The sequence below is a fragment of the Trichoderma gamsii genome (assembly GCF_001481775.2).
Source record: "Trichoderma gamsii strain T6085 chromosome Unknown Scaffold_5.2, whole genome shotgun sequence".
Taxonomy (NCBI): Eukaryota; Fungi; Ascomycota; class Sordariomycetes; order Hypocreales; family Hypocreaceae; genus Trichoderma; species Trichoderma gamsii.
The window spans coordinates 568979-593314 of record NW_020171342.1 but is presented as its reverse complement, the minus strand read 5'-3'; the positions used below and the strand labels follow the sequence as shown (position 1 = coordinate 593314).

The window sequence follows — 24336 nt, the reverse complement described above, 5'->3', positions numbered from 1 at the left end:
TTGCAAGATTCTAAAGCTACAGCTGCTAATAGCCGAAATATGAAGCCCTTCTCACGCCACGTTTCTTTGATCAGTCAAGAGAAAATCGCTAGAACCCTCAACTTTGCCCAATTCGTGCTTGCTAACCAACACGGTAGGAATATTCTTAGCCCGTTCTTCCAGTTCATCCTTTGTATGAGCCTCTTTGAATGCGTCGCCTAGTGCGACTCCCTTGGATAAGACGGCGAGCTCACTCGATTTCCAGATATGCGCGGTATTCGAGCCTGATGACCTAATGATGAGTACAAGGAGGACGAGGCCTCCTAGCTCGATGGCGGCATGCAGGATTATCCACGGCCATGCCACCACGTATACGGTTGTTGGTTGTAGGACATCGCCTTTTTCTGTTTGCCCACCATCAGCTCCGCGCCGGATGGCATTGCTCATACTCGCCGCGATATTGTCGAAAACCTGTTCTATATCGTCCGTCTCCCAAAGCACCTTTGCAACACTAGGGCGGAATTGCTCGGCTTGTTTCTCCTCGCCGCTAAAGTTTGAGAGTTTAGATATGTAGAATCCATTGGGGACGCCCCAGCTCTCAACGGCCTGTGTGCAGTTCTTGGGATTGTTTAGGCAATCGGCGAAGAGAGTCTGCATGTAGTAGCTGATTCCGTAAACGGCTTCGTCCGAGACGTTCCATCCGGTTGCTGTCCCCAGTTGCAGGTCCGTCCGACGAATAATCGATTCCTGTGGATCGTATGCTAGGCTCTTGACGACTTTTTCTGCAACCCCATGGCCTGATTGAAACCTTGGATCCAATGGCTCCCACGATTGGGGGTTACGTTTTTGATCTTTCAGTTCTGTCGAGGTAATGTTGATGAATCCGATTTTGTAGTCCCCCTCATAGCGCCGGGTGCAGTAGTAGAGTGCGCACTCTGAGGCGTTGACTTTAAAATCTGGCCAGGTCGTGGTGGACTTGGAACTCGGATCCGCGTTCACCTTGATGACTGTTTGAGACCAAATGAGGGTGTCAAGATGCTTCATTGCCACTGTCTTGTCAGTGTCAGACGTGCCAAGCATGCTCATGTACACCATGCTAGAGCTGGGTCCATATTTGTGGTCCATGTTGTTCAGATACAGGCCGTTGGGTAGCCTATACTCGGTGCAGTTGGCCTGGGCTTCTGCAACGCTCGGGTCATATTGCAGGTTAGAGTATTGATCTCCTGTGCTCAGCGTGTTTTTCTTTAACTTGTCAGTTACATCAGAGCACTGACTGCACACAGACAAGGACTCCAGAGGCTTGAAGTCACATTCGACACCAGGACAGTGAAATGAAGCCTGCTCCATGACTGCGTCTGCGTCTGCCGCAAGCCCAAAGGCGACGGCGGCTTGCATCCCAAAGTCTGCATTGGCGTAAACGTCTGCACCTTGGATTTTGAGATGACCGTCCTTGGTGACTGTCTCCAGTTAGCGAATATCGCGTTGCTTGAAGACAAACACGCCACTTACGACTAAAGGCAGTCAGGCCACTCACCAGCGTGCCTTGCGAGTATCGGGAAGCATAGGCAATGCTGGCTTCATCAACTCTACGGTCTTGGCTGTTGTGGAGCTGAACTAGTTGCTGCGAAAACGGGTCCATAGCAAGACTTAAGATCGTTGCCAGCGCACCAAGTCTCACAAGACCGCTAAGAAAGAGTCAGTCGGACGAAATGAATCCAGCACACAAGGAGCTCACCCCCCGCGAAGTTTGAAGCTCGTCAAGACCTTGAAACTTCCAAAAGGCCCACGGCTCGCCCCAGAAATCAGTTCAAAGTCGTATAGACGCCGTGGCTTTTCGGAAAATAGAACCCAATTTTCTTGGCTGATGCAGCTCGCGACAGCGGCCAGCAAGCAGGCTTTACTTGCAGTCGACAGCGTAGAAATGAGGGCGTTGAGAGTCCATATCTTGTCGTCGAAAATCGGCTTGTGATTAAATGCGGCAAGTAGGGCCGCCATGGCGATTAATAGGATGATGGACGAGGCCATTGCCAGGATCTCGGTAGTCCATGGCCTCAGGTTGCCGAAGCAGGATTTGAACGCCATGTCGTACGTGCTTCAGAGGGCTTCCTGGCACGGTCTTAAGGTAGCAAGGAATGACTGTGAGAGGATGATGAATGGGAGCATATCTGACACCAGCAAAGGTTTATAATGATGCGCCGGTCCTGCTCAACCTTGAACATTTCTGTGTCGCTTAGCGCTCGGGCGCTTTGTGATTGGAGGGGAAACCCTCTTTGAGTCCAAGTAAGCACAGCCCTACTGTAGCCTGATCCTCCTGTTTCAATTGATTAGCGGCCGAGTTAACAGCTCCGCCCTCCTTCATGCAATATTACAGCCACAGACACGCGCCCCTGATCTGAATCCTATGATTGTGCTTATGAGTGCTGGAAGGGGACTGTTCATGTTCCTTAGCAGTCTTCCAGGCCACTCTCAGGTCGTCTCGGGAACCCACACGGCGGGAGGGACCGTCAACTTTAACTTAAACTTTGGGCCGCAGAGGAACGCGGGGCGGGGAACATGAAACTTACGGATGGCAGTCTCTAGGTAGGCTTTGGTGACAGGGTGCAAGATGGTCCTAAACATTGTCCTGCGCTGATATCGGACGAGACCATCTTAAACTATGTATATCGGGTAAGCACTAAGACCAATTACTAGTAAGCTTCCATCGCTTCTTGCTCGAAGAACCGCTTTCTTGCCGTGAGAGATCGCGTAATTCGTTTGAGAGCGCGCGGAACGGGCCAACCTAGCCAAGCTAAGCCTTAACGGCGTCTTGCATAGTGGGCGTGAGGCACGAGTCCTCAAGTGCGGCTCAGCTAGTTTGTACTAAGGATCGCGGTTGGAACTAAGTGGCGACGTGCAGCGATATCCTCGAGTGCTCGTATACGATCCGACAGCAACTGAAAACACAAAGAAAGCTCGGCTGTGTCATATTTAGGGGTCTGTGTGGTGTAACAGCATCATGACCATGGAGTCAACATAAAGTCATAGCTCTCCCTCCCGACTTGTACCCAGCTGAAACGCCTCCATCGCCATCCCCAAATTACATCCGTCTGTCCAAGCGAGCATACTCGTCTTGTGAAAACGAAACACTGTAGCTCCGAAGCTTGCACGTTGCTTGGGAGTATATGCTAAATGGCACTTTAGGTATCGGCTTGTGTATTTTAGGATATTGTACTCTGGTCTGGAAGTTAGCCGAGATAGCCACATAGCTACATAGATAAAGTGGGACTTCTGCAGATAGACACATGCTCCTGTACATTCAATCCTCAACAAAGGGAGCACAGAACGAACGATAAACGAGAAAATGACTATCTGCAGCTGATATTTGCCAATATCATTAATTGACTGGTGAGTTGCTTGAAATCAGCCCTTCAATAGAGCCATATCCAAAGTTGAAACTATTACGGTGGGTTGTTGAGATAACATTGCAAACGAACATCAAAATGTACATATGTTAAACACATTGGGAGGAATATACTGAGAACTAGCCTTTGACCTGCAGAGAAAGTATCAATGTCTCTGCCTCAAATTACGCGGGCCAGTCTCAAGAGAAGGGTTCTACGTCGTGGAGCATGAGCAACAAAACATTGACTGAAGCAGAGTGCACCATGTCCCCTGAAAATGACAAAAGCTGTGACCGTTAGGACAAAGTCTAATATATCTTTTGCGAAGAGAGATGCCTGTCGTTTCCAGGCAGTTATTAATTTTCACAGGGTACGTATAGGTGTATATTCTCTTTTAGACTGCATACTATCTTTGTAACAACTGAGCGATGAAGTGATGCCTACGTGCTTTGGCTATTGAAAAGGACGTCTGGCCATTACGATCTTTCGCTTCAGCATCAGCGCCTTTCTCAAGCAGCAACTTAACAATGGCTTCCCTCCCCTCGGAGGCTGCCACCATAAGCGGCGTTTGATTAATATTATTTTTTGCTTCAATATCAGCGCCTTTCTCAAGCAGCAACTTAACAATGGCTTCCCTCCCCTCGGAGGCTGCCACCATAAGCGGCGTTTGATTAATATTATTTTTTGCTTCAATATCAGCGCCTTTCTCGAGCAGCAGCTTAACAATGGCTTCCTTCCCCCAATAGCTTGCCACTATAAGCGGCGTTTGATTAATATTATTTTTTGCTTCAATATCAGCGCCTTTCTTAAGCAGCAACTTAACAATGGCTTCCTTCTCCCAATAGGTTGCCACCATAAGCGGCGTTTGATTAATATCATTTTTTGCTTCAATATCAGCGCCTTTCTCGAGCAGCAGCTTAACAATGGCTTCCTTCTCCCAATAGGTTGCCACTATAAGCGGCGTTTGATTAATATTATTTTTTGCTTCAATATCAGCGCCATTCTCGAGCAGCAGCTTAACTATACTTTCATGCCCGAAATAAGCTGCATGTGAGAGTGGCGCACTACCGTCCTTATCTCTTGCCTCAGTGTCAGCGCCATTTGTAAGTAATGTCCTCACAACAGCTTCATGACCGTTTGCTACAGCACACAACAGAGCTGTCCTCTTAACGGCTTTGTCCTTCACTTCAAAGTCGGCGCCCTTATCTATTAGCAACTTCACAACAGCTTCATGACCGTTTGAAGAGGCCCAAAGAAGTGGCGTCCGGCCATAGGTGGCATCTTTTGCCTCAATGTCAGCGCCTTGTGCTAGTAGCAGTGTAACAAGGACAGCGTGGCCAAGGTATGCCGCAACCATCAGATCGGTAATCATCCCAGGCTTCTTTTTCTTTGTGCCTTTAGTCTGCAGGTAAGTTTCAAACCATATAGAGTAACTCTTTGAAAACGGCTCGCAGATCCTCAATGCAAAAGGGATAATAGCATCATCAGCATCCACGATGTTAGCCTCGTGGAAATGAGTGTTCCAAAGTTCGGCTGAGTATTTCAAAAAGCTCTCATGATAAAGAACAAGATTATCACGATGCATTTTCGCATCCAAGGAGAGATCGGCATCACCGTTCAAAAGATTCAGAAATAATACACAGATCTCCGCAAGAACAGCATGGGAGTTGCGCGTAGTGATCGAATGCTGCCAGAGCAACGTTGTTGAAGTGGCTGTGGATAAAGCAGTATCTATCAGGAATTCTCGGGCGGTTTGATGAAGGAAATATATTCTACCGCGATAGATTGAGATAAACAACCCACAACAAGATCTAAGGCGCGTCTCAAAGACTTTGTTATCTTCCAGATCGAGATCATGAGTTGACTCAAAATCTATATTCACCGCAACATTCATTTCTGCCACTGTCAGTGGCCGACTTGCAGCCAGGACAATACTCAATGCTTTGCGAGTAATGAATACATTCTGAGATTTGCGAAGAATCTGATCATATGCTTCGTTGATGGTCCCGGGGAGAGTCGTAATAATAGACATGATTGCTTTTAGTGTTTTTTTGAAATTTTCTTTCTTTAGGTAGTCAAATATAAGATATATCCAAAGATAAGTGCGGTTGATAGCTTGTTGTAATCTTGTTTGCAACTCGTCTGTAATTTGGGCTGATAATTGTTTGTCTGCTGCCAAGAGGGCCACCTGATGTGCAATAACAAGATCCACTTCTCGACTTATGGCGTCTGACTCTTCCTCGCCTGGGATCCGAATATATGGGAAAGTGCTCAATAGGCCGCGAAAGTTCCACACAATTTGCTCATACGGGCGACAGGTCAAAAGGTACTTCAACCCACTGTAGCCCAGCCTGTTATTACTGAATTGTCCCTTAATATTCCATACCAAGTCTTCAAATTCAGACTCGGCACATTCATCCAAGGCATCGAGGACTATGACAATAGATTCGCTATTACGCAGATCGTTTATAGCGTTGTGGAAAATCTTCCAAAGTGATCCCGTGTTGTTGATCAAGCCTTTTCCATTGCTGCGGTATTCTTTAATAGCATGTTTAATTAAAGACGGTCTTTCAGAAAACAGCTGATGAAGCAGTGCGCAGAGTGCCTGTCGCAGGGTGTTTTGGTCTTGGTCCTTAAAGAAGAAATAACAGACTGTAGTTGCCGATTGAGGAAGTATACCATCAATCAGATATTTTGCCAACACTGACTTTCCACATCCTGGATCTGCTGTGACTAGTAACGGCCCAGAATCTTGATCCAGCCATTTTTGGAAGTGATCATGTTTCAAGAACCACATACACGTATCTTCAACCCGAGTTTCCACACGACCTTTATACCATTCGTATGTGGTATCTTTATCGCTGCTTGTAAGACGGAATACTTGATGGCATTCTTGTCTTTCTTTTTGCTCTTTTACAGATAGCTTCTCCTGTGCTAGAGCTTCTTGGGCTTGGAGATTCTTCTGTAGAGAATCGCTGTGCTGTTCTATAGCCTCATGTAAACCTGTGTATAAGTTAATGTGTGAAACTAATACAGCAACAGACCATTCAACTTACCAGAGAGGATATCGCTTAACTTCTTCTCAGCTTGGACCGTATGTAATGGTATTTGATAGAGAAGATCTTTTGCGTACGCTGCGGCAATCATTGCTGCGTAACCTTGCCACTCTTTATTCTTGTGTGAATCTGAGTAATCACAGATTCCGCGGATGATAAGGCAGGGGAAATGGTTCATCAGCCCGGCTGCCTCCATCTCAAAACACAGTACATCTTTTTCTGCGGCAAGGCTATCTCGATGTAAGGCATTTTTCATCAGCTGATTTGCCGACGCAATTAGACCGTAATGGATCGCGGGATTGTCCTCATCTTCAGCTCTTTCCTCTCGTGCAATCAAGCCCGATGGATCACAGGCAGCCACACAGCTCTGTTTAGAATCAGGGTGAACGACTTCTGACCGATACAACCTGTCAGTGCTCGACATAGGCCTCTTATACTGCCGCTGTAGTCGCTTGTTGTTCTCGAGTATGCCGTGAACAGCCTCCTCAAGCTTATGGCCATTTCTCTCGTACCGACTTTGAAGCCCAGCCAGTGCAGTCAACAATGCAGTTGGTGGTCGATTCAAAACCCCAGTTGTTTGATACGGTTGGCCCTGAATATTTTTACCAAAGTCGTATTGGAAGAGTCCGCTGTTGCCATTGCTTGGAGTGCTGACTACGATATCGCCAAGACGGATATCGTGATTTTCGCTTGGAGCACCGCCACCGATGCCCACCATCAGCCCGATTCGAATGTTTGGGAAAGAGTGTACCATATCTCTAGCAACGGTTGCGGCCGAGGTCGTACCATATTCTCCAAAAGGCAAAGTGGCGATGACAACGTTGTGTTTCCCAATCCTGCCCAAGGTATAACTGTTGCTGTCGTGCTGAGACACAGATGCCGGTGCCTCATGCTCTTCGTCGAGGAATTCTTGCGCGGCAACGTATTCGACTTTTATCGCGCATATCCAGCCGACCGTGTAGTCTTCAGGCCGAGACATGTTCACTACCGCGTTTGTTTAGATGTTCAATGAGCTGCAGAGGGTAGTCGGTATGCGGTTGTCGAATGTTTTTTTGAGCGGGATTATCGCTAGCTTTGCTTTGGCCTTGGCAAGTCGCTCGCTTGAAAACGTTGTAATCGCAAAACACCGTAGCCAGCTTGTCATTACCGTCTCTCTTCTCGAGCTGCGTCAGTTTTGTCAAAGACTAATCGCCACGCCGCGTAAAAATAAAGAGGGTTAAGGATAATTTGCAACATTGGGCAGCAATATAGAATCCTAAGCACTCAGCCGCACTGCATAAACAATTTCCATCCAATTGTGTTCTCGGATGGCAATAGTGGAGTAAATTCACACAGTTTTCACCAATCACGCGGCATTGTCCTTATATGCAGTCTGCGCCAGCCTCATCCCTAATGCCACCATTAGTTCCGGCTCTGCTTCCAGGAGTTAGCGAGAATTAAAGTGAAGACGAGTTATTTATCAACTTCTTACTATTTTCTTTTATATATATATATTGCATTAGGGCCTTTTGGTTCGGCAGCTTAATCCTAGCTTTGATCTCACGACTTGGACCACTGGCGAGCAAACTTTAGAACTTCTCAATGTATTAAAGAAGCTAGAGATCACGGAATTAGACTTAGAGGCATTCTCTTCACTGGGAAGTCCATGGGTTAGCGAACGATTGTTGGGTGAGAGCTGTGCAGTTAGGAAGGGATTTATGATTAACATAAAAATCAAGCGGACGGCCACTAGCGATGGGTTATCTAAGGCTGCCATTAGTTTAAGCTTGAAGAAAAGTTTAGAATTACTGGGTGTGAATGGAGTATTATATATATTTTTCTTATAGTCTAATCTCTATTATAGCATTATTAAATGCCTTAATAATTAGACCGTGCAGAATACTCGGATCGTGTCCCAATACTTGACGTTTCCGTTTATTCAGCACTATATTTCCCATTGTCTTCTTGTACTCTTCCGTCTTAATGATAGGTATCCCTTATAAAATTGCAAGAGATTACATAAGGCTGTCTAGCCCATGTTTTTACAGTGCTCCCAGTTGCTTATATTTCCATTATAAAGTACAAAAGTTAAAACTGTATTAAGATATACTTTACTGCAGAAGATGACTTTGTAAACCTCGCAGCCATTGACCTAAGCCCTATGTTGACGCTATATTGCTCAAAATTCCACTTCGAACTAACCCAGTCATATCTAAATGCTTGAGGGATTACCCCAAGTTCATCCCTTCCCAGTTCTTCAATGTCTATAATCGCCTGCAGACACTTTAGAAGTACAATGCTAACCCAGCTAGCACTATGAGAGACAATCTGCACTAGTAGATTCAAGATTTTTTGCCTAGTTTCATAATCCCTGCATTGAGTAATTGCAATCGTCAAAGGGGGAATAAGCCAAAAATCGAACATGAATTTCACATGGTCTGATATGATTTCCATGTCATTGGTCAGCTTTTCGAGTACCATTATGACTTCTCGGTATTGCTTATTCTTGGTATCCCACAGCTGGTCGGTGGGATCCACGCAACACTCTAAAAAGATTAAAGATATCAGGACCTCAACTTCGATAGCTCGCAGTTCCAAGCGGGAACGCATATCTTGGGTTCTTAACATGCGCCTCAGTAAGGGTTTCCATTGACGGATGAGGGCAATGTAACGGCATTGTTCGCCTTCATACTCGGATGTAGATATCTCAGGACGCAACGACATTGAGAACCTTTTGACTAGACGCATTGTTCTCTCCCAGTGAATACAAAGTAAAGTCACAGGTGTGTCGTCGGTCGGTAGCATAGGTATTTCGTTTGGCTGAACTCGCCCACAGAGGTCTTCCCTACTCTGTGTCCATATATACTGTGGGCACTTGACATAGAGGTGATAGAAGACATCCTCAAGTCTCGTAGTCCTCTCTTCGTCTTCGGTAAGGTTGCCGTCAACAGTGTATCTTGTGGGTCTGCGCCGCCTAGCTTCCGCTTTTAGAAGTCCCAACGCGGATAACAACAACTTGCTGGATGCGTCCATGTTTCCTTGAAGCACTTCTATGATGACAAACATGAGTGTAGAGGCGATCAAGGGTCGAATCGAGTCGTTGGAATTAACAACAAGGGCACGCTGGCGACACAAATGAATCGCTTTAATGTAATGTTTCAACGCCTCGCGAAGATGATGATGATCAATTTCAAGTCGTGTTGTATGCTCGCTAGACGTTAGTTCGCGCGCGGTGAATATCTTCTTCTTCCCAACTAGCTGTTCGTATGAGAGCTGGGTTGCCTTGGACATTGCCGTAAGGCCGAGAATGGCAGCTCGGACACTGTCTTCTTGCATGAATTCCTGAATCAAATACCGATCAAACCCCAGGCTGCGACACCACACCTGAATATCACGTAGGATATAATACCGAAACATGTCGAAGTACCCGACATCCCATGAACTGAGCTGGATGGGTGAGGGGCTGCGAGTCAGCTGCGGAATCGAAAGCACCCTGTCAGTCTGCACAATTCTCCTTTGTACGCTTTTGGGCCGTAAAGTTACGGGTGAACGTGGGGAAGGTTTCATAGTTTGCTGTGTCTTCACTTTTGGCGCCCCGTAGCCCAGGCACTCGATGCCCGCTTTGACACACCGCTCACACTTCGGCTTCCCTTCGTCGCATTTTAACTTGCGGCGTTTGCATGTGTCACAGCCTACGGGATGAATTAGCCCGGGGCGAGCACAGAGCGAAGGATTGTGATGTCGACGAACCGCTTCGGACCTTGGAATGCACTGTGAGACGAGGCCTCTCCTTTGGGACCGCCAGATGACGGAGGCTCCAAAAAGTGCCTGCACGTTCCATATGGTCCTATTCTGACGCAAATACTCTGGTTATAAGCCGAGTTTTGGTGTACCATGACGTGGTTACATTTGTAGTTGTGAAAGCAGCTGAAAGCCCCGGAACTTCAGGGCAATCAAAATACTCACGCTGCGGCTGAGTCAGCCTATGAGGCGTACCAATAACACTGCTGTACTATTACCCAAGGTTCAATCGCCACGCCGAAACATCCCAGACGGCGGTCACTCGAGCCATCATGTGACCGTCATCGAGTTAAATGGCCAGCATACCATGATGAGTATTAGCTCCTTGGCACAATCATGCCCCAAACTCCCTCTTTGTCTACGGCATTCCCGTCTAGAGAAGCCCCCAACCAGGGTGAGAGGCCGCCACCTACGTGTAACAGCGCGGACATTATAGAGAACGGGATTCCGGCCTGTCCACGGAAGCGCCGAGTCAAGATGCTACGAGATTCGCACTACTTGTGGGACTTGCGTTAGTCAGCTAGCTACAGTTTGCACAAGGTAGTTTGGCTAGCTCAATTGCCCTGTAGGCTCGGATATAATACACCAATCAAGCGACTTGTTTCTGCCGCAACTAGCCATTCGATCTCTTACCGCCTATCTGAGTTATACTACCTTTGGAGTTACACCAGCTATTTTCGCTATTACCAACGCATTTGTGATCCGATATGACTTCCTTTAGACATTATTCATTGCAAAGCATTGCGTCATTCGGGAATTTTTTGGAGTGCTGGTCCCGGGCAATCCTTTGGCACTTGGTAGCTCGGTACTTCAGGTCGGCTGAGATTAGGTCTGACTTATTGTTAAGGGTTACTCTATATCTATAGGCTTAGTCTTGGGAAATTACGCCACGAGTGGATCACGAGGATGGGAGTAACCTCAGAAGAGATCGTTAAAACGTGACTGGCAATCGTACCGATCGAGTCGATACTCGGAAGAGAATTCTTTATAAAAGGCGGCCCTACGCTTCACAGAACAACCGGTAAATTTACAGCTGGTCTACACTTACAACAGCAAGAACTCTAAGCACTATCATTGTTTCTTTCAGAGCCTTATACTATCTCACCAAGTTGATACTATACTTTGAACATCATGGCTATCTCGAATACTCAACAAATGAAGGCCATTGTTCAACCCGATAAGGCTTCTCATGGGCTTATCCTTACCAACAAGCCTGTTCCAGAACCTGCTCACCCTCAAGATATTCTTGTCAAGGTACACGCAACCGCACCCTGCAAAGGCGAGCTCGACTGGGCACTCATTGCCCCTGAATACATACTACCTAGCAAAATTCTCATCCCAGGGCAGGATCTAGCTGGTACCGTACTTTCAGTGCCAAAGGGCAGCAAATTCAAAGTCGGAGACTCCGTCTATGCACGCATTGAGGCCAACCGTCCCGGTGCTGGTGCAGAATATGCGCTCCCACGGGAAAGCGAACTCGCCCTGAAGCCCAAGAATCTCAACTGGATTGAGACCGCAGCCACTCCACTAAGTTCATTGACGGCATACCAGTTGCTCTTCACACAAGGAAATATTTGTGTGGCCGCCCTGACAGGGGACCAGGTCGCAAAACGCACCAATGCCAATCTGCGTGTCCTCATTACCTCTGCGTCTAGCAGTGTAGGTAGCTGGGCCGTCCAGTTCGCTCGAGAGGCAGGGGTCGGATGTATCATCGCCGTTACGTCTACAAAGAATATCGAGTTTGTTCGTAGCCTAGGTGCTACTGAGATAATTGATTACACGGAACAAAATATTTCAGACTGGGTAACCCATGATCAATCAGGAGAAGTGGACCTGATAATAGACACTATTGGAGGCCCTTCACTCACACATTCATGGCGCGCTGTCAAGGAGGGAGGTAACATTCTTAGTGTTTGCGGTGTCCCAGAGCAGAGCCGTCCCGAGGGCGTGACTAAGAAAGCCAACAGCTCATTCTTTCTTGTTAATCCTAAGGGCGCTGATCTTGAATCAATCACGCAGTTGATCGAGGCGGACAGAGTCAAACCCATTGTTGATAGCGTGGTTGAATTTGACGATTTTGCAAAAGCTTGGGAGAAGGTTGAGGCAGGCCACGCAAGGGGCAAGGTGGTGGTCAAGATCTCTGGAGAAGTGTAAGCGGATGGATTCTGGGAGTCTGTTCACAACCATATTTAACTAGATTGCAGATCTCTAAACCGGAAAAAATCCCCTAGATCCATTTAAACGACAGGAATCAATCGGCTTGCCTCTGACGGTCCTGACTCCAGGTTTCCGTCGTGAAAACCCCCAATCCATCGTTTTCCAAGTGGTCGGTCATCCCCGCCGGCCTTGCTGATCCTTGAAGAGAATTCTTTGACCTGGTGATGTGTTGAGGGGAGGCCTAGGTTACTTTGGACCAGAATCCATTGAACGAGATGAGATTCCTGCTGCTTGGAAAGGCGTTGATGATATTCATTTGTGTCAGACCTTGACTGGCTGCCGTTCAAACGCTTCTGTAGTGTTGAGCGGGGAATTCCCCAGCGTTGTGCAACCTTTCTCTATGATACGCCGTTTTGGATGTCGTTTATCGCAGAGAAAATAGCATATTCAATAGAATCGGCCATAGCCGTCAAGAAAATTTAATCGGATTTAAGATTGATCAATATTTGCATGAGACATCGCATTTGCAAATACTTGACGTTGTTGGTGTTGAGGGGAAATGGCCATGGCCACTTAGCATGTGGTCTGACTTACTACCCCTGAAGATGCTAGCAGACCACTATATGTGAAAGAGCCCTGTGCTTATGCTTTTATCGATAGCAAAACAACTGTACCCTGGTCTTTTAAATCAACTATACCCCTGGGACAGTGGGTCATACAAGGGTCATACAAGGGTCAAATAGATCAACTCTACTAGAGTTGATCAGATCCTTACCATTGTAGGCAATTCCGAGCACAGTGGGGATAGCCCCAGCTTTTGGAATAGACATAATAACAAGTGTAGCCTGTATGTCAAACTGAATGCTTTGTTAATGGCTGGCTAAATAACTATCTAGAGAGCGTAGAGACTTGAATTCTATATATCCAGTAGTTGGTGGCCCACGATCCCCATCGTGAAGCTCCTCGTTGGATCACTGTTCAAGGAGTGATCCTTCCTAGGGTGGCTCACGATCTCTCTGTCGCTCCAATCTTGATTGGTTGGTCGGTGCAGTTTTTCCAGAGCACATTCCTCTTGTACTTTAATGTCAGGCTGTAACAGGCCCCAGCTTTTATATTATAGCTATCAGGATGTGCTAATTGGAAGTTGGCTTATAGCTCGATTGCAAAGCTAGCAAGCGTCGTCATTGTAGTATCGCTGGCCCGCGAAGCATCCCAGACGGCAGTCACTCGAGTAATCAATTGGTCGTTGTCGAGTTCGATAACCAGGAGACCATGATGAGCAATAGCGCCTGGGCCGCCAATCCACTCGTAACCACCACCTTTCTCATTGCCCACGACATGCCTAATGATTGTATTTGGACCATAGGGGAGGGTAGATATAGCTCGAGAGAGATACCGTTGAATTGATTCCTTGCCCTCAATCTTAGTCCGCGCGGCCCCATCCTCGAAAATGGCGTCCCTTGTAAAGAGCGTTGCTGCCGCCGTGCCATTGCCCTTTGCTAACGCCGTATTCAGGGACTCAGCCACCTTCTGTATCAGAGGATTACATCGTCCCTGCCAGGCAGATTCACCAAAATCTGTAGGAAACTGGCTCTCGGCAACCCGATGAGCTATAAAAGGATTTCGTCGGCCGTCCCAGTAGTCTACCTGGCGAACAATCTTTCCACCTTGAAAGGTTAGCGAGGCGGCTCCTCTAAGTTCAGTACTGAACATCTCCGGCGTGTCCTCAACAAAGACTACTGCGCTATTCATGTCACCAATAACGCGCAGCGGGTACGATTTTGCCTCAGAGGGCCATGATTCCAACATAGCCCGTATGTTTTTATCAAAGTTAGCGGGTCCAAATTGGAAACCCACAGTAGAATCAATGTAGGTAATGCTTGGCACGTCAAAGTAGCTCAGCCAGGCATCTGCATCATGGGCGGACTTTGCTTCGAAGAAACCACGTAGGAACCTAACCAGGGCTCGTGTAGCATGACTATTGTCTGCAATGTCGGGGTAAAGAGGTGGCCTACAATCACCCTGCTGAAGATGTCGAGTGGAAATAGTAGGCGCAGTGCTAGCATATGGTAGAGCCACAGCTATAAAGAAGAATAGTCTGACCAGGTGAACCATTCTGAAATTGTTTGAGTTAACAGAATAACAGCTTTTGTACTTTAAGGGCCTGATTGTGATTGAGGAATGGTGTCCAGTACTAGAAATCCGCCTGCTATATAGCGACATGTTGTATCCCTTTTTATAGCGAAATTCTGCATTTTAGTATTAATAATTCTACCACTGGATCCGTTATGAATTCCATCTCTGTAAGTAATTTTACTAGAGATACGATTTCTTCGCCCCAAACTTCTCTCCGTATGTAATGGTGCGAAATTATGTTAGCACCCGATAGACCAAGACATCTCCGCTTCACGCCTGACTCGTACTACGGGAACACGCTCATCCCTTAGCAACTGCCGTATAAACCTGACCAACTAAAAAATTTCTGCCATCTTGGCGCAATTCACCGCCGCAACTAACTGTTTCTTCGTAGCGTTTGCGCATGGCAGCGTGGGTGTAAGCTCGGATAAAACACACCAATCAGATGAAGTATTTACGCCACTACTAGTAACTCCAGTTCTGACCGGGAATTGCGTGGATTTGTAAGACATGATTGATTCAACTATTTCCGTTTCAACTAGCTATGAATGAATGATGCCTGTATGGGCAAGGGGTAGAATGAAAATATGGCCGTGTATTACACACAGATTATAGTGGCAAACTCGCGGTGTTTTTTGTCTATCTCATGGGGTGGGTTCTGAAGTCAAGTCATGGGATCTCGCTTGCTCCGGTGCTGTTGCCAAAGCTTGGCAGAAATCATCGTTCTTACTGGATCCATATAAACGAGGAACCGCCATCCTAACATAGTCACCATTACAAATTACGACAATCAGATGTTGCGGCCGGCCGTTCCGAAGACTTCAAGGAGACGTGGGTGATATATTCAGATATCCCGTAGACAATAGCTAGCCTTAATGCTCGCGAAGCACCTTAATTTACGTAGGGTTGTACCGGTGGGTGTGTTTGCGGGTGGCCGTCCATCGGACGATTGATAAACTTCTGGCAATATTTATATGAGGCAATCTGCTGCATTACGTGTTAGCAGATCAACATTATATGATTCATAAGCCGTACTTACAGACGGGAATCGTTTTAGACATCTTATCCTATGTTACACACTTTACCCTTCTAAACAGCAACACGATCGTTCTCAATTTATGTCTCGAAACCAGGGAGAGCTGTGACTTATGGCACCATTACGGACTGTTTTAGTTGTAGGCTCGGCTGGATACATTGGTTTAGCCGTATGTCAAGCTTTCGTGCGGGCCGGATGGAGAGTTTATGGCTTGATTCGTAAATCGGAACAAGCGGCTTCTCTCATTGTACGAGAGGTAATTCCGGTGGAAGGCTCTCTCTACAATTCAGCATTTCTAGTCAAACTACTGGAAGAAGCCTTACGAATTGATGTGGTCGTTGGATGTGCTGAACCAGAGGATTATGCGACTTATCTTCGCGAGATGTTGGACATGATGCATTGGGTGGCACAGGCGAATCAGGGAGTTCGGCCACTTCTTCTATGGACATCGGGCTCTAAGGATTATGGGCCAACAAAGGCTGGACACTCTATATTATCCCCTTTCACGGAGACTTCCATTTTAGATCCTCCACCGCCGCTCCTACCCCGTACCACATCTTCAGTAAAGGTCCTTGACAACAACAAAGAATTTGATGTCGCAGTTTTACGTCCAACCGCGGTCTACGGCTATGGAAGTAGCTACTATGGAGGGCTTTTCAAGTTCGCTGAAGACGCTCAAAAGAATGGATCGCAGTGTCTACAGATTGCCGCGGATCCGCAAAATATATTGCATGCAATTCACGTTGACGACTGTGCGGATGCGTATGTCGCCCTTGCAGAACACCCTGACCGCAGAGCTGTTGGCGGCCAATGCTTCAATATTTCAGCTCGAGCATACGAAACGAACAAGGACATTCTAAACGCTCTGGCTGAGGAATACCGCTTCCTCCAGGGTGCGCGGTTTGTGGACGTGTCCCAGTCCTTGAACGGGCTTGATGAATCTATCAAAATATTGTTTGGATTTAGCCAATGGGTGAGTAGCGAGAAGCTCAGGGAGTTGACAGGCTGGAGGGATTGTCGCATGCTCTTCACAAAGAACTTGCATGTATACCGGTTGGCGTATGAGGCAGCTGCAAAGAAACAACTCAGGATCAACAACAGACAAAGCCAGTGGAATGCAGTTGATTGGCTTGAACCTGCATCGCCAGTCAGAGTCTGATACTACGTTGCGATTTCTGCACCTATGTTGCGAGCCAACCAAGTCACTTTAAGAAGCTATATAGATATTTCAGATTTGTAATGATTACTGTATGCAAAAAAGAAATCTGTCGTACACTACCATTATTCTGACGTTCGACCCTTGAGCTTTACCTGCTTCCCCTGCAGTGACTAGCGTCCATAAATTCTGCATCATCCGCGTCCGCTCTCACGGGCATATAGAAGATAAAGGGGAAATATTCTTTTGAAGTGTTGGTCTCACGTCCCTTGTCATAGTAATGCCTCCCAGATGCAGCTAAAGAGGTCCTTCCTTATAACAGTTTACATCGGTTGCAGTAATGTCCTGCGCGGATGTTTCTCGGAGTCTTGGACGCGTAGAATTCTACACCACCCTCCAACTTGCAGCACTCACCATGCAGATCGTCAAGTCTTTCAGTAGATAGTAGACGCGCTCGTGCATCTATAGCATTGGGGCATGGGCCATACACGCAAAACCTATGTAGGCCGCCACTGTTGGTCAATTAAAAAGTTACATGAACCGTAGTCCCCTGTGTAACTTGAATACATTCATCTAGTGTTCGAAACAGTCTTTTCATCGCAAGCTGGAATAGACATTACAGTAAGATTAAAATATAGTTAATCTATTCAAACCCGCTGTTTTTGTTATTCACAAGTTGAACCAAGTGTATTGCCTAGGTTTTGTTTAAGAGAGCCTATAACCCACGTATATGATGCATAATTAGCCGTAACGATATGTTCAAGCTGACCGATTAGTTTCCTTAATTTAGTGGTGCGGACTTTGCAGATGTCTAATGATCTCAATCTCATCCTCTCAAGTCGCCAACTGCCGGCCTCCAAGTTTCCTTTGCTAGAGAACTCAGAATCGAGATTTGGTTTCACTGACCTCCCATTTTGTGTTTCCGGTGAGGTAATAACCTCTAGGGCTTTAACACAACTCACCATCTCTCCACACATTGAAATAACCAACACAACGTAGTCTGACCTTAAACTGCACTTGCTACAACCAAGTAGAGTCTCGCAGCTAGTTAACACATTCTTCTGACAGTGAAACATATCGTCAATACTAGATGTGCTAAAACAATTTAGTGAGGTACCCTAAACTGATTTAATTAACATTGCCGCATTTGCGGCGGGAACTAAGTCCACACAGAAGCATATATCAAATCCGTGTAGCTCATTGCCTTTTAATGTTGCTTCTGGCAAACGATCATGAGGGACTGTGCACACCTATTGTTCCAGACTAGGTGACCAAGCGCTCAGGTCTGCAATAAATTGAGGAGTACTTAGTGTTGGATCGATAAAAGTAGAGTAATGATCATCGTCACCGTTAACTGATAAAGATGCATCGGCTGCGTAGAAAAATCTCAAAATAAGCCAATGGTAATGAACTGAATATTAATAAACTGCTTACCTTTGCCTCTTGATGGTGGCGAGCTATCGCTGGGGCCATTATAAGAAGCAGCTGTGTTATAGACTGAAGCACCATCACTACTTGTTGATATGTCCATTTGCGTCATATGGCTATCTGGTGATGGCGAATTTCGGCTTTCTGGCTCTCCAGTGACGCGATATGAGCATCTCACGCCGCGTTCTATACATTTCTCACAACTATGCGCTTCGATTATACATTTTAACTGCACAATATGTTAATAAGTGTCATCATCTTTTTTTTTAAGGGACTCCATATACCTTTTTCATTTTGCATCGTGGACACGCAGGCTGCTTTTCTGCCTTCGCCTTGTTAGATGCTGGAATAGAGGACCGCATAATATTCCAGGTCGCCTGAGCCTCTGTTCTGAACCTTCAGTGTCTGAAACATTATGAGTGATGTTTGCGACAGTATCAACCAAGAAAAAAAAATATAGGGTGAAGTCATGCAAAAATAGTTACATTTGTCCTTATATAAGAAATTCATGCTATGCTTGTACTGAGTATTAATATATCAAGTAGGTGACTAGCAGGGGCAGTGTACCAGATCGTACACATAAGCGGTCGACAAGGCACGTATGCCAATGTACAAGCTGTCGAAGGATGATGGCAGATAAGTTAGGTCTGTTTGGGCAGGCAATGCTGTTTCACACTAAACAGAGAAATCTCATATCAATGGTAATTAATCTTTATTTCTGTTATACAAATATTTGTCTATTTAATTATTTTCGGTATGTTACTAGAAGAATGAAGATGTTCGCAGAGAACATCCATATGTCATGTTTCCCCTTGTGGGTGGAAGTGCTACTATAGTCGCGAGTGTAAGGTTCCAGAGCTTTTCTATCTTGCTTATTAAAAACTCTTTAATAATAATAATTGAAGTTTGCACTAAATCCTAATGTAAAGGAAGGATTTATGCATTAGTTATAGACCCTTGATTATATCTTTATTATAGATGGGGAGGTGGAGTTGACTTTGGATAGTGGGGAAAAAAGGATTATGAAGCTGGGTGACGTGTGTGTGCAGCGCACATCTTAGCACTCTTGGAAAAATTTGAGTAAGACGGAGTTCGCGAGGTTCGGAGCTGTTGCTTTAGGGATTGAAGGTGCGAAATTGAATGAGATGATCTTTCCCGAAGCGGTATAAGCTTCTAATAGGACATCGGTCTATGGCCCCAGTGATGGATGCTAAATAGTTCAAAGTCGTGATGTTTGTGAAATACAAACGGTCTGTATCATGTCGATTCACTTCCTAGAGCTTTTGGAGGGAATACTACATTACAGAGTATATTGGATCTTGAGTGAGATCGACGGTGCTTACTTTCACGCTTGCACGCTCACTTCCCATGCCTTCTCCCAGGAATAGATAGAAACGTATTAAAACTGAAACAGAGCCTAGTATCGGTTTCAGTCACTAAAACAGAAGTCTGTTTCGGTTTCGTTTTATATGTTTTATATGTTTCAATACAATTTACACCTATTCCTATCCCAACGGAGAAGCAGTGTATAAGGGCGTCATCCACGTATTGAGAGTTGCGAAACACCCCAGAAAGTACAGCGCGAGCTCTGCCTATTTTACCGTCTATCTTATCTAGCAAGGTCGATTTGGAGAGAATGTTGTCAAAGACTAATCGCCACGCCGCGTAAAAATGAAAAGGGTCAAGGATAATGTTCAACATTGGGCAGCAACATAGAACCCTGAGCACTCAGCCGCACTGCACAAACACTTCTCATCCAAATGTGTTCTCGCATGGTAATGGTAGAGTGAATTCACGCAATTTCACCAATCATCGTTCTTATATGCAGCCTACGCCAGCCTCGTTCCTGCTGCCATTAGTTCCGGCTCTGCCTCTAGGAATTAGCGAGAGTTAAAGCGCAGACGAGATTCTTTATTGTCTTGTTAGTAAATTTTTATATATCATGGATTAGCACCTTTCAATTTGACTCCTTAATTCCCATTTCGACCTCACCATTTTCGTGGCGGATAGTATGGTTACATGGCCATTTGATGTATTCAACTCCCATCGATCAAGTAACCCTGATATTCTCATTTCTCTATTAAGAGCATTGCAGCAGTCATTGAATTCATGTTTCCAACTTCATCATCACTATCAATTATAGTTAACTTTCGTCGCTGACTACAGAAGCCGCAGGGATATCCACAGCACCGAGCTTTTAGACTACAGGTTAGGCTGAATGCCCCGCGCATGTCGATCTCACCAGAAATCGAGTTCTACTGTATCTTCCGCCTAGTATTAATCTGCTGCTGGCGAAATCAGTCATTCAAAGTTTATCGCCGCGTGAGAACAGCTGTTCCATGATGTGAACGCCATTGAACTTTGGCACTCTTGTGGAAGGACATGATAGAGATGCTTAGTATCGCGGTAGATTGTGCAAACAAAGAATGAGAACAGCAAGAAAACAGTAACAGAACCAAGTATTCAAGATATCGTGAGAGAACGTTTTATCTGAAATGACGGCCACGTCTATGATGACCATCATTAAACAACAACAAAAGCTTGTCAAATATCAGCATGTTTGTTAGGCTCTTGCGCTGTCTCTTCGTCCTAGATTCCTGTGCATACTGCTCCTTGATCACCCTATGGCTCTTCTCAAGGGAAGCAATGGTCTCTTGCAGGTTCGCAACATGCTGCGTATTGGCTATAACTTGTTGCTCGTGAATCATTCGCTGGAGACTGATATCTTGTTCGTTCTTTGCTTTGCTCTCCTGTAATTCCCTCTCTACTTGCAAAAGCTGTGCTTCCAAAGCTTTCAGGCGGTGTTCAGCCGCCGGGTCTGAAGTGGCTGCCAGTGAGTCTTCAAGACCAGACACTCTTGAGCGGAAGTTTGTCTGCTCGCGAGTGGCGATCTGACTCAGAGAAACCTTCAGGTGATTGTTGTTGTTCTGGAGGGTTTCTACTTTGGATTCAGCTGCTTCTTTCTCTTGCTGGAATATATCGATAGCCTCTGCATCTTGCTCAGCTATAGCCTGCTCTATGTTTTTCTTAAGCTCTGCGATTTCTTGTTCGTATTTCTCCCTGGCCTCGATCAAGTCCTTCTGCAGGTAACGACCCGCGTCTGTTTCGTCCAGAGAAAGATTTTGGTCCACCATCTGTCTCTGGATATTCAAGACAACGTCACCTTCCTTGTCAATAAGTTCGGAGATGATGGAAAAAGCTGAAGCCAATGAGCCGTCATGCTCCTTCATGATACTCTTCTTCTGAACCATTTCACCCCAAAATTCGGGATGTCTTAGTTCCTCGCAGCGTTGAAGTCCAATTTCATGTCCGCCTTCCACAGAATCTAGAGTAGACCACATAGTGGTAGCAAGTACAACACGGTCGAAAGCGTCCGCGCCGCAGAGGTTCTGGAGTATACGAAGATTCCTGAGGCTGGAGCCCGAGACTCGCGTGTCCGTAATGCGGTGAAGATAGATGATCCCGGCTAATGTTACTTTCTGCGCGTATAGGGCAGCTAGATAGAAGGCGATTTCTTGCAATATCTCAGAATCAGGGCGGTTCGTATCGTCGAAACCAGGCGTATCAAGAAGATAGACCGTATGCCGATCCTTGTAGTTGAAGTTATAAACGCCAACTTCAGTAGTACCTGCCAGCAGTGTAAGCGAAGGACAGACAGATAGAATGTCGAAGGAAAGTACATGATTGCAGATTGTGTCCAATTCCAACATCTTCATCTGTAAGCAAGGAGATGAAGGTGCTCTTCCCAGCTCCGGTTCCTCCCATAAGAGCGATGACAACGGCGTCCTCACTATCGGTTCTTGGTCAGCATTGTGTATCTTTCTTGACAGAAAGTCAATGTGACGCACCTGAAGTCTAGGCTATCTCTGAGTTGCTCGTTTGACTTCAAGGCCATCGACTCTGCCTTGGACTCGGCCGCGCCTTCGTCTTCCGCTGTAGTCATTAGGACATCCTGGTCCTCTGGGTGTGAAGGCTTCGCCGTCATTGTGGAAAGTGAGTAGAATATCAGGATTATGGTGTTGACTCGCGGAATATCAGATAGCAGACAATCTCTAGTAGACCATCGTTTAATCCGCAGCCATGATCAGCCCTTGTTAACCGAGGAGGAGGAGGAAGGCCTCCCGCATGCTTTAGTGAAGATGTGCCGCTGCAGGGCCGTTCTAATCCAGCGTTACTGCATGACATAGGCTGAACTGTGGAAAATGGTAGGCTGAGAGAGAGCCACATCACCAACTCCCATAAACAATATGCACTGATTGATGTGCAAGTGACGTGTTTGCGCCGCGTTTCGCTTATCTGCAAGCTGCGAGTATCACGTAGCCGAGACTACAGCAGAGAACGCGGCTTATTTGGAGTGCGATGCGGGAGGCCACCTGATGGGCCGGCAGTGGAGCATCCAGTACCAAGTCGTGATTGGACGAATTTGAGGATTTCCCAGAATATTTGGTCTCGGGAATGACATGCATGAGTACCCAGTTTTAGCGTCCTGAGTAGATACATGTGTCTGTTACCGAAGTCCACCTTGATACATTTCATCTGCTGTTGTCTTCCATCCAGGCACTGTACATAAGGTACCTACTTTGTTAAACTAAATTCAAGAAATCAGGATACCCAAAGAATACATAATAATTGTTTCAGATACTTCTACTTCGCGAACTGAAGACTGCGTAGCCGGTCATATAAGAAAGGGCCCAGGCGGTTGCTAGAAATTCCAACTATTTCCCATTCTTCATCTCCCATTCTTCATCTCCCATTCTCCATCTCTCATTCAAACAACATGACAATTGATACAATTTCCGCCGGAAATGCAGGCGACATCCCTCCTGTACCGCTCGAGACGAGCGTGGAGATACCGAATCCACCAGTGCTTTCGTACGTGCTACTCGATCTTTGTTATTGTATTTATGGAGGCGGAACGCTGACTGAATATTATAGTCCTGAAGATGTTGTTATTGCGGTCATGGGTGTTACTGGTGCTGGAAAAAGCACATTTATATCCCTTTTCGCGGATGACGCCCAGATCGGACACGGGCTCCAGTCCTGTATGTATCAAACCGCATATTCCAAGGACATAAACATGCCATGTGAATTATAAGGCTGACTTATTTGAATTCAGGCACCTCTAACGTCAGCATCCACGCTGCTACCATCAATGGTCAGAAGTGTCAGTTGGTTGACACCCCCGGCTTCGATGATACCAACAGGCCCGACGCAGAAATTCTCCGCGAAGTTGCCAACTGGCTGAATATCTCGCATGAGAACCAAGTTCAGCTAGCTGGCATTATCTATCTTCACCGGATCTCGGACAACCGTCTAGGCGGAGCGGCCATGAAGAACCTGCGGATGTTCAAGAGACTGTGCGGCAATGACAGCCTACAGTGTGTCGTACTTGCTACGACCATGTGGAACAAATCGAATGTCTCCCTAGACGAGCAACGTGAGAGAGAGCTCTTGGAAAAGCCAGATTTCTGGGGCAAAATGGTGAAAGAGGGGAGCCAGGTCTTCCGGCACGACAACGGTAAAGAATCCGCAACGGCCATCATAGAATGCATCATCGGGAAAGGGCACCGCGTCACTCTAGACATCCAGAAAGAGATGGCCAGCGGCAAGACGCTCGACGAGACGGGTGCAGGTCGGGAAGTGCAGACAGACATGGCGGCACTGACGAAGAAGCACGAAAAAGAGATGAACAGTCTTCGCCAGGAACTGCAAGATGCTAAAGACAAGCATGATTCGAGCGCCATTGAAGAGATCAACCAGCTTCGCACTGAGCTGGCGGACAAGATCCGGAGCGATGAGGAGGCTCGCAAGAGCATGCAGGTTGATATGGAGACACTGAGAGCACAGCGGGAGGAAGAGTTGCAGCGACAGCGCGATGAGGCCCATCAGAGAGAGCTGGACCACCAGAAAGAGATGGCAGATGCCCAGATGAAGCTGATGGCGATTAAGCATGAGAATGAGGCAGAAGCCCAAAGACTGCAGCTCCAAGTCCACATGGCGCAGATGGAAGCCGAGGCTGCCAAACGGGATAGAGAACGGGCGGAGCGGGAGAGGGACTCGCAGGGGGGGTGTATAGTCATGTAGTGAAGATTTACTAGGCCTAGAATCTATAAAATGCTACATTGTTGCTTTTGAGCGTCTCATCATGAAGACATAGCCTTGACTGGAGCAGAGTAACTTCATCATCAAATACCCACTTCCCTTGTCTTCCTTTCGACATGTTCCGAT

At 46.4% G+C, this 24336-nt stretch overlaps 7 protein-coding genes across 7 annotated transcripts; 3 read left to right on the top strand and 4 right to left on the bottom strand.

Moving 5' to 3' along the window:
* Window positions 1–51: 51 nt before the first annotated feature.
* TGAM01_v202112 (hypothetical protein) lies at window positions 52–2061 on the bottom strand (the record flags this gene model as incomplete). Its single annotated transcript, XM_018800338.1, has 3 exons — window positions 52–1436; window positions 1489–1664; window positions 1715–2061. 3 exons carry the CDS (start codon window positions 2059–2061, stop codon window positions 52–54), a joined length of 1908 nt encoding a protein of 635 aa, XP_018666480.1.
* Window positions 2062–3765: 1704 nt separating this feature from the next.
* On the bottom strand, window positions 3766–7394 carry TGAM01_v202111 (hypothetical protein; the record flags this gene model as incomplete). Its single annotated transcript, XM_024548917.1, has 2 exons — window positions 3766–6362; window positions 6416–7394. 2 exons carry the CDS (start codon window positions 7392–7394, stop codon window positions 3766–3768), a joined length of 3576 nt encoding a protein of 1191 aa, XP_024406320.1.
* Window positions 7395–11326: 3932 nt separating this feature from the next.
* Window positions 11327–12349, top strand: TGAM01_v202110 (hypothetical protein; the record flags this gene model as incomplete). Its single annotated transcript, XM_018800336.1, has 1 exon — window positions 11327–12349. One exon carries the CDS (start codon window positions 11327–11329, stop codon window positions 12347–12349), a length of 1023 nt encoding a protein of 340 aa, XP_018666478.1.
* A 1152-nt stretch (window positions 12350–13501) lies between these two features.
* TGAM01_v202109 (hypothetical protein) lies at window positions 13502–14467 on the bottom strand (the record flags this gene model as incomplete). Its single annotated transcript, XM_018800335.1, has 1 exon — window positions 13502–14467. One exon carries the CDS (start codon window positions 14465–14467, stop codon window positions 13502–13504), a length of 966 nt encoding a protein of 321 aa, XP_018666477.1.
* Window positions 14468–15636: 1169 nt separating this feature from the next.
* Window positions 15637–16683, top strand: TGAM01_v202108 (hypothetical protein; the record flags this gene model as incomplete). Its single annotated transcript, XM_018800334.1, has 1 exon — window positions 15637–16683. The coding sequence occupies one exon, from the start codon at window positions 15637–15639 to the stop codon at window positions 16681–16683; it is 1047 nt and encodes a 348-aa protein (XP_018666476.1).
* A 3911-nt stretch (window positions 16684–20594) lies between these two features.
* Window positions 20595–22093, bottom strand: TGAM01_v202107 (hypothetical protein; the record flags this gene model as incomplete). The annotated part of the gene is made up of 3 exons (XM_018800333.1): window positions 20595–21736; window positions 21789–21898; window positions 21957–22093. The coding sequence occupies 3 exons, from the start codon at window positions 22091–22093 to the stop codon at window positions 20595–20597; spliced, it is 1389 nt and encodes a 462-aa protein (XP_018666475.1).
* Window positions 22094–22885: 792 nt separating this feature from the next.
* Window positions 22886–24192, top strand: TGAM01_v202106 (hypothetical protein; the record flags this gene model as incomplete). The annotated part of the gene is made up of 3 exons (XM_018800332.1): window positions 22886–22980; window positions 23044–23150; window positions 23225–24192. 3 exons carry the CDS (start codon window positions 22886–22888, stop codon window positions 24190–24192), a joined length of 1170 nt encoding a protein of 389 aa, XP_018666474.1.
* Between the last annotated feature and the right edge of the window lie 144 nt (window positions 24193–24336).